This window comes from Helobdella robusta (assembly GCF_000326865.2).
Source record: "Helobdella robusta unplaced genomic scaffold HELROscaffold_6, whole genome shotgun sequence".
Classification (NCBI taxonomy): domain Eukaryota; kingdom Metazoa; phylum Annelida; class Clitellata; order Rhynchobdellida; family Glossiphoniidae; genus Helobdella; species Helobdella robusta.
Window position 1 is genome coordinate 2,772,442 of NW_008705330.1, and position 10,522 is coordinate 2,782,963.

The 10,522-nt window shown below is 34.0% G+C and overlaps 3 protein-coding genes across 3 annotated transcripts in view; all 3 read right to left on the reverse strand.

Moving 5' to 3' along the window:
* The window catches only part of HELRODRAFT_164225 (hypothetical protein), a gene marked incomplete at both ends in the record, with an annotated part of 7,964 nt that extends 6,772 nt beyond the window's left edge, over positions 1-1,192 (reverse strand). Inside the window, one exon of the mRNA XM_009029219.1 lies at positions 181-1,192. Coding sequence (XP_009027467.1) covers positions 181-1,192 — 1,012 coding nt within the window. The remainder of the gene's footprint in view (positions 1-180) is intronic.
* Positions 1,193-1,471: 279 nt separating this feature from the next.
* On the reverse strand, positions 1,472-2,263 carry HELRODRAFT_164226 (hypothetical protein; the record flags this gene model as incomplete). The annotated part of the gene is made up of 1 exon (XM_009029220.1): positions 1,472-2,263. The coding sequence occupies one exon, from the start codon at positions 2,261-2,263 to the stop codon at positions 1,472-1,474; it is 792 nt and encodes a 263-aa protein (XP_009027468.1).
* A 7,775-nt stretch (positions 2,264-10,038) lies between these two features.
* HELRODRAFT_164227 (hypothetical protein) lies at positions 10,039-10,347 on the reverse strand (the record flags this gene model as incomplete). Its single annotated transcript, XM_009029221.1, has 1 exon — positions 10,039-10,347. One exon carries the CDS (start codon positions 10,345-10,347, stop codon positions 10,039-10,041), a length of 309 nt encoding a protein of 102 aa, XP_009027469.1.
* Between the last annotated feature and the right edge of the window lie 175 nt (positions 10,348-10,522).

The window sequence follows — 10,522 nt, forward strand, 5'->3', positions numbered from 1 at the left end:
CAGTTATTTTAAGGCTTTTGAATTTATTTAAATTATTTTTATTAGGAATCAAAAGAAACTTTTTGTAACTTTTATTTATTTTTGTGATGAGATTTTTTAACTCAGAAGAGACCCAAGGTTTGTTTTTTATTGTTTTTATGATAGTATTTCGATTGGTAACTTGACAGCATTCACGAAAACATTCCTGGAAAATAGTTATAAAAGTTTGGAATGCCTCTTCAATATTTGCGCTCTCATATACGACTTGCCAGTTCACCTGACTGAGACGTTGATTTAGATTGTTGATTCTGTTTGTTGAATAAGAAAATTTTACTGATGGAGCATTTCTTTTTTCAGGAAACATAAACATTTTTTTTGAAAGATTGATTGATGAAAAAACTGGCTGGTGGTCGGAAAGACAGTGAGAAATAACGCCGGAAACCAAGATGTTTTCAGGAATGTTTGTGAAGATGTTGTCAATAATAGATTGTCGATTACATTCTACTCTTGTCGGAATTGTTATTGTTTGTTGTAAACTGTAACTGTTCATAAGTTGCAAAAAATTGAACTTATTGTTTTTGTTGTTACTTTCTGACAGGTCAATGTTGAAATCACCTGCAACTATTATTAATTTGTTTTCATGATTTGCAACCAGCAAAATATCATCTAAACATTCGATGAACGAATTGACATCATAAGTTGGTGGTCGGTATGTCACAATGATTAAAACATTTTTTGTGATAGGTCTGTTTATTATTTCTAGAACGAGAAATTCGAATTCATTTTTTATACTTGTTATGCCGTCTCGGATTTTGTAATCTAAATTGTTTTTTATGTAAAAGCCGACTCCTCCACCGTGTTTTATTTTTCGGTGCTTACCTTTAAAGACATATCCGTTAATGTTAATCAAATTTTCGTTGCTGTCATTGAGCCAACTTTCAGAAATTGCGAGAACATCAATCTCAAAATTCAATTCTCGCAAGAAATCATAAATGTCATCAGATTTGTTCAACAAACTTCTTACGTTTATATGTAGAATATTGAATAAATTTTGATTAAATTGATTTTTAATTATTTTCATTTCAGAGTTAAAATCATTTACATCATAAATCTTACATATGTTGGCAATATTTTGCTGAGAGTTTTCATCATTGATAAAAATTTTGCAATGCTTACTTGGATTAACGTTTATTGACAAAATTGAATCAGACATCGTTGTTAGAAACAACTTTTTCACTGATTTTTGGGTTGAATTGCCATTCACGGACGATTATATGTTGTGGTATTACGTCCGGATCTTTCATTTTGACAACATCAGATTTTTCGACACAAACTCTGAACATTGTTGATGATTCATCAATTTTATTTTCTTTGCCTTTGTTTTCAACAACTTCTGTTTTGTTAAAAATTGGAAAACAAGATATCACTCTAATTCCATTTTCTGTTAAATATTCGGCTACATCGTTTCGATGGCATTTCTTAACATTACTCATCATGAAAAAACTTTTTTAACAATGATTTTCTCTGCTTTTAATTTGCATTCATTATTTACTTTATTTCCAATTATTTTTGATTTTGTTTTTTTGGCAACTTCTGAGTATTTTAGGGGTTGAACACTATCGGAATCTTGAGTTTCATATAATATTCCTGGAAACTTATTTAGTCGTTTACGTTTTTCCACTAAAGTAAATGGTTGCATACTTTTATCGGTTGGGGTATCGAGATCATCAGCCCAATTTTCAGTTTTTACAACTTTATCATTGACGTTATGGGATTTCGCTTTTTGAGTTACATTTTCATTGTTGATATTGTTCGGCGCTTTGGTATTTACTTTATTTTTTGCCGCAAAATTTTCTTCACGTTGTGACAACAATGGCTGCAACGATTCTATTATTTGCATTTGTTGTTTATTTAACACGTCGCTAATATCTTTTCTAATTTTTTCAAAATTTATTTTCAAAAAGTTGTCTAATTTAGGAATTTTTGCTATATTCATACTAACAAAAATAGGGCATTTTTCTAGCATGTCGTTTGCATTCAAAAACTTCAAAATTGAAATTATTTCCAGAAATTTTTCTTTCAGATTACCCCGCGAGACTAACTTTTCATATTTTTCACATTTTAAATTGTCCAAATCATTTTTCAGCTGTTTTAAAGCAGATACTATATCGTCGTTATTGTAAAAACCAGCAGTATTGTTTAAAAAACAATCATTTTCTAACATATTTGAATTATTTATAAAAAAATACAAAAGTTCATTAACAACGTAAGAACGAGCCGCCATTTTATTTTATTTTTCATACATACTTTTCATACATTTATTTTTATTTATACATACATACATACATACATACATACATACATACATACATACATACATACATACATACATACATACATACATACATACATACATACATACATACATACATACATATATACATGCATACATACATACATCCTTAAATTTCTTAAGGCAATATGAAAATGATCAGCGTCAGATCAGGCGACAGCAGGGAACTGTTTTTCGCAACTAACCACATTTCGTGCTTGTTGCAGCGGTTCCTGCGTGTCTGTGTGCTTGAAAATATCCAACTGAATGCCGACATGTGCAATTAACGACAAATCAAAGTGTTAATCCATTTGTTACTTGATGTTTGACGGTTCAGTGTCACTCATCATGTTTTGGTTTTAACATACATACATAAATACATACATACATACATACATGCATGTATGCATGCATACATACATACATACATACATACATACATACATACATACATACATACATACATACATACAACCAATCCATACAACCAATACATACAACCAATACATACAACCAATACATTCAACCAACCAATACATACAACCAACCTATCAACCAAACAGCCAAACAATCAACCAACCAACTAACTAACCAGCCAGCCAGATACCAACCAACCAATAATAAGAGAAAAAATTCTGCAAATAAGAATGGAGGTGACAGAAGATGTAAGTACGAAGGAAATGGTGGTATTAAAGGAAGAAAAATAGTTGGTGGTCATTTATCTCAAAACGAACGTTGAAACTGTCATGTCTTGGCAGTCGCCTGACAGCTGATGTCTGGCTTCAAATGCAGGCTTTCTCAAACCATCAAAGAAAGCTGCTTCTGTTTTTAACTTACATGTGCAATAATGTGCATGTTAATGATGATATTTAAAAATATAAGAGTTTCTATGACGATGAAAATTATTATCATCGTCGCGTCGTCATCATAAGTGAATGGTGAGTCAGTGTGTCGGTCGTTCCATCCCGTCTGTCTTGCGTCTTAAAAATTTAGAAAACAAAATTTCAATTAAAAAGCAATTTTTTTAATTAGCATAACAATAAGACGTGGCCAACATTTTTTTGGACAAGTTTGTTTTAATAAAAAAAAGATGACAGTGAACTGTAATATTTTTCAACAAATTTGAATTGTCACGAACCAAGGTGAGCGGTAGTTGTGGATGGTGATTAGGCATTTGTTGAAAATTTTTGTTATCAGATCAGACAACGCTAAATAAGTTTTTAAATTGCTGAGTACGGTTTGCGTTTTAATAATTGGTTCGATTAGTTATTATTGATGAAATTTAAAAAATGGTTTTGTCGAAATTTAGAAATATATCCTAATTAACTTTCCATTCCCGTCCTTCGCTACCAATTGCCGTCAGGTGGTTTCCCATTACCAAAAATTTGGTTTTAATCAGCTTCAATGAGAATATCTAAATTAACGTTTCTATGCTCACCTCTATAGGATAGTCGGTCGGTCAGTCAGTCAGTCGGTCGGTCGGTCGGTCGGTCAGTCAGTCAGAGAGTAAGTCAGTGTGTGTATGTGTGTGTGTGTGTGTGTGTGTGTTTGTGTGTGTGTGTATGTATGTGTGTGCATGGTGTTTTACCGATTATGAATTTGAAGCTGCAAACTAATGATTAATATAAAGAATGAGTGAATGTTTGAGTTATTTATTGCAAACTAGATCTTCACCATTGTCATGATCATCACCATCCCATCATCGTTATTAGTCACCATCACTATCATCATCATTATCATCATCATTATCACCGCCATCATCATCACCCCCACCATCATCATCATCATCACTACTCATCGCATCCATTTTCACCATCATCGTCACCACCATCACCTCATCATCAGCGTCACGTCCCATTATAATTATCTAGGCCATTTGAAGCGATATTTATTACGGGCAAATGATGATCTATGCCAATAAGCATGTTGACACCAATCAGCGTAAGACACGTGACTGCTTTTAAACAAACAAACGAACGAACGAACGAACGAACAAACAAACAAACAAACGAACGAACGAACGAACAAACAAACAAACAAACGAAAAACTGATACAAAACAACTTGCAAATAAAACAGCTTCACACAGACGTAGGTTATTCATTATACACAGCCACGTTCATGCACGCATGCGTACGTGTTACATTCAAATATGTCACATTGACAGACGTTCCAAAAAGGTACGAACATTTTAAATACAAACACTTGCACACAAATTTGTCGGTAACACCTTGACAGTTGTTCTAACTGGTACATCATATGTGAACCATTGAATGTTTGCAGTGTTGCATTGAATGGCCAATGCGCATCGTATCATATTACACCGATTTTGTTGGGAAGCTCCAGTTTTACATGTGCCGGGACATATGGTGGAGCAGAAATCAATCTGAAATTTGAAATTGATCAAAACAACAACAAAGCAGGCATCACATTTGAAAAAATTATCAACCGCCATTAAATTTGTTGTACTGCCAATAAACATGTTCGTTGCATGCTCCCACGCAACCGGTCTGAACGAATGGAACGATTGCGTTGGCGGGCAGACACACATACACGCACATGCAGAATTGCAAACATGCACAGTCACAAAAATAAATGCAAATAAACATGAATACATACATCAATTCATTAAACATAAATGCATGCATGCATTTATACATGCATGATACGTATAAAATATTTGCATACATACAAACGTACGCGTATACACATAAACATACGTATAAACACACACCCATATATACACGCACACATAAGTGCACACACACACGAAAAACATAACCGTAAATAAATGCACACATAAACACACACAAATCACATATACACATTAACATAGGACACACACACAAAAACGCATGCACACACACAAACACACACGAATGACATAAATAATCTTTACATAAACATATCATCATTATGCAGCTTTCACTGCCATGATAATGATGTCCAAGATGAAGAGGATGATATTGATGATGATGATGATGTTATTAATGATGATGATGATGATGATGAGAAGGATGATGATGAAGATGATGATGATGTTATTAATGATGATGATGATGATGTTATTGATGATGATGAGGATGAGAAGGATGATGATGATGGCAATGATGATGATGATCCCAGAAAGCACGACAACAATAAAAATAATGATGATGATGGAGTTAAGTGACCACAATAAAAATAATAATAATAATCCTTACTCTTATCACCATAGAATGATAACAAAATAAATTATTATATTATAGAGTTAATAAAAAATAATAAAAACGTTAAAAAAGACTCTGGACACACAGCACTTGCGATTGCATGTGTTGTGTGGTCAGATGCAGGCGTTCGTTCGGCAAAAAATTGTGACTGCATTTGCATAGGTCCAAATTCAGTTGTGTGGACATGTATCTTTTTTTAATTTAGAACTTCTGCTAGGGTTGACGTCCGATTTTAAAGTTGTTTCCATTAATTAAACAGCTTTTAAATGAATTTTATTTTCTGCTTTCAAATCGTTACTTTAAAGTCGTTCAACTTACAGCCCTGGCCAATCTCCCGTTTTAAACAGTTGCATCATTGCTTGATGGTCAATTTGGCAGAAACTGTCGATGAGCTCTCTCTTTCTTTTTCATGCCGATCACATCATCAACTGGCATTTTAATTTCTGTCCAACTTTTGATAGATGAGTTTTTGTGCGTTCACAAGTAGTTAGCTATGGTAGCCGGCAAACTGACTGCAGACTGATCTATCTTTAGATGGGAAATTAGCTTTCGAATCAAAAGTTGGACCCCAAAAATGGCCATGTTGTTTCCGTTCCAGACTGTCAAGAATCATCATAAAAGAGTTGGAGCTGGTAATGACAAGTGGTGGTGATGGTGGTGGTGGACAGGGATCGCCATGGAGTACACCTCCCCCGACTGGCGATGCCTCAGTCAGTTAACCGTTAAGTGATATTGATGTTGAACAGTCGGAATATATCGAAGTAACTAAATTATGTAAAAATATCGGTAACAATAACAGTAATAATAATAATAAAAAAATAATAATTATTATTATTATCATTATTATTGTTGTTGTTGTTGTTGCGTTTGATGATGATCATAATGTTACATGACGATGATTGCAAGTATTGAAAGAGATTAGGTTGATGGAGAAGTAACGCGGATCAGGAATGAGTGAATGAGTAACTCAAACATGAATGAAAATGATGTTGACAACAACAAATGATGTTATTAACAACAGCAAAAACAACAACAACTAAATAACAAAAACTACAACGACAACAATAGCAACAACAACACTAACAACAACAACAAAAACACTAACAACGACAACAACAACGACAACAACAACAACAAATCTAACAACAAAAACAACAACGACAACTTTAACACTAACAACAACAACTACAAAACAACAACTACAACAGCAGCAACAACAATAACCAGAATGATAATGGTAATAGAATGTTATGTAATATTTAGATGTGTTCCAACCAATCACATGACGTTTCTACGCTCCAATGATCATCATCACTACGTGTGTGTACTACTGATGATGATGACGACGATGATAGTGATGAATAGTGTTGACGATGGCGATGATGGTGATGATGATTGTGGTGGTTAGAATTTAGTGACGACGACGACGATGATGATAATAACAATAATTCGAAAGTTATAGCAGCCATCAGAAATGATGACAACTCTATAATGCGAATTATAGTGATTACGAAATGATTGCAGTGATGATGCAATGGAGTGGTGCACTGATGTGATCATGATGATGATGTGATGGTGATGATGATGATGGACATTGCAATCTGAATAATGACGCGTTGGTGTTCAGTGGCGGACGTAGGCGGACCGGGGAGTAATGGGTTGAAGGTTTGTGGAAATTGTTGTTTTAAAGAAAATAATTGTGTTTTAAAGGGAAAATTGACATTATGAGGCCATAAGTAGAAATGTTGACCCCCCGTCAAAATGTTGCCAACCCCTGGGAACAGAACATGTTTCGAAACAAATTAGTGTTAATGAGACCCTCCACCTCCCTGGTCATCAACTTTTGTTGGAAATTTCCTCCCCCAATTGCCAACTTTTCAATAAAATTTTCCTCCCTTCGTCAAATATTTTTTAAATTCTTGCCCCCTCCTTCAAAGTTGTCCAGATCCGCCACTTTTGGTCAGTGATAGTGAACGTTTTGTTGATGAAAATTTAAAAATGAAATATTGATAGTAATAATAATAATAATAATTATTATTATTTTTTATAACTTTAACAATAGTAATAGTAATAATAATATCAATAACGATAATAGAATGCAGATGAATGTTTTTACTCTTTACACATTTTACTCTTTGTCCAATTAAATACTCTAGTAATAATAATAAAAATATTAATTATAACATTATTATTTTCCTTTTTTTCATTTCAAATAAAAAAATTATGATTAATTAGTATTTATCATCTCCAACAGTGATGCGAATGTTCTCATCACTATTTTTATCATCATCTTTATTATCATCACCATAACCACCATTTTCTTGTTTATCATCATCCTCATCATCACCACCATCATCATTACCACCACCACTTTCATCATCATTGCCATCATCATCACTGACAACAGAAGCAGCACAAGAGCTGATAGTACATCAGCCGATGTCAAATGCCTCAGTGCATTCCAACAATAATCCGCCAGCAACCCCCAGATGCATTTTTCAAAATTCATGCATGGAAAAAACAAAATAAAGACGTACTTCTGCTTGCAACATCATCACCATCATCACCTTCATCATCACCGTCACCATCATCATCTTCATCATCGTCGTCGTCATCACCAACATCACCAACATCTTATTTCCTAAATCTCCGTTAATTTTGTTGAGTTGTTATCATTGTCATCGTCATCATTAGGGCAATCCTCATTTTGAGTAGAAATCATCCCCGCTGGTTACTACAATAAAATCATCATCGTTACAATTATTCTCAGTGTAGTCCTCAACATCATCATTGTTTTACTCATCACCATCATTATCACAATCATTATTTCTTTATCGTCATTATCATCATCATCATCTAAAACATCACAGATGGTTGCATAAATGTGTGGTTGTAGTGTGTGTGTGTGTGTGTGTGTGTGTGTGTGTGTGTGTGTGTGTGTGTGTGTGTGTGTGTGGGTGTGTAGAGGGCTACCGACAGCCAAACCGGACCCCAAGTTTAAATGCATAAAGGGACCCTCGTGTATAAATGTATTGATATATATATATATATATATATATATATATATATATATATCAATCAATCAATAGGAAACTTATATAGCGCTAATTAAATGTTCTCAAAGGCGCTATCGTAATTATATAAACATTGAAGTCTACAATACTAATAACAAGAAAAAAAATAATTGAAAAAGAAAATAAAACACGTTTAATAGTGAACAGATATGTTTTTAATTCTTTTTTAAATGTTCTAAGAGACAGTCCGGATGATCGCAATGGCTGTGGCAAGCTGTTACACACGGTCGGACCTGCAAAAGAAATACTCCGTGCACCAATCTGCAAGTGTGAAACCGGTATTGTCAACAAATTTATATCATCTGACCGTAGATGAGACGATGCAGACATTTTTTTTTGAAAATTTGTTTACGAGATATTCTGGTGACATCCCATTCAGGGATTTAAACGCAAGTACAATGATTTTGAAGGTTACTCTTTTATCTATTGCCAACCAGTGTAGTTCCTCCAGGATGGGCGTCACTTGATCAAACTTCATCCTGCCAGTTACCAATTTTGCAGCCCTGTTCTGAATCGACTGAAGAACAGCTATTGACCTTCTTGGAAGTTTATAAAACAGACTGCGATGTTATAAAAGCATGAATCAGCGTCACCAGTGCCGATCTATCCAAGAATGTCTGATTCGATAAATGTTTCTTAAATAAATATTACTTGATGTATATATTTTTTTAATGTAGTCTTTCATCGATAAATTGCTATCAAGTAAAACTCCCAAATTTGATGCAGTTGCAGATAATGATATCTTTACATCTCCCATCTCAACAGAACAGAAATCTAGTTTTGACAACTGTTGCCACGTACCTACCGGTAGCAACTGCGTTTTACATTCATTGAGCTTGAGCGAGTTTGATGACATCCAATATCCAACCTCTTTCAAACACTGGACAAATCTATCAACCTCATCACGAAACGAACCTGGAAGACCAGTGACTAGAACCTGAATGTCGTCGGCAAACGCATGACAAGTGAATCCACGAGAGGAAATTAATTTAATTATATCTGCTGTGTACAAAATAAAAAGAATTGGTCCCAGAACTGAGCCTTGTGGCACACCTGTTGTTACCAAGGCAACATCAGACACTGAATTGTTATATATATATATATATATATATAAATATAAATATATATAAATATAAATATATATATATATATATATATATATATATTTAAAGTGGTTTCTGAAATACGTTACCAAACCACCATGCCCAGGATCATTTAGCCTAACTTGTTCCAAAAAACTAAAATCACGTGGCTTTGCCAAACTAAGACAAATATTATCAAATGATTTATGCCAAGTTTCTGTAAGCATCAAAACATCCAAGCCATCATTGAGCAGCCCATGAACATCATCAACATTTGGATCCAAAGATCTAATGTTTAACAGACCCACTTTAATTTTATTGACATTACCAGAAGAGATGAAAACCATAGACGCACAATCAGAACTAGTATGCTTTAGTTTTTTGTTGAATATTTCTATATTTTATTTTTCTTAAATTTAACGGATCTCCCCTCACCCTGTACAAAAATTCCCCTGACTCCTGTTTCTGTTTATCTTTTGCTTCAGCTACCAGTTTTTTACATTTTTCACGCTGTTCTTTAGTGAAGTCATGGCTTATGCTGACATTTTTTAATTCATCACTCAATTGTTTCATCCTCACACGATTTTCCATTATCATGTTTTTCATAGACTTTTCTTTAGACCCAATCAACATCGGACGTGGGTTGACACCTTTTTTGCCAATTCTGTACATTTTCTTAATATCGCTTTGCTTGATTTCATCATTTGTAATGGTTGACAGCAAATTCATAACGATCTTCTTATGATCATTGCGCGCATCAGCAATTAGTTTCACCTTCACTGAGCCAAATTAACACAACATTGCACTCACGGTTGATTGTTTCGACATCGGTTTTAATAGATTTGAC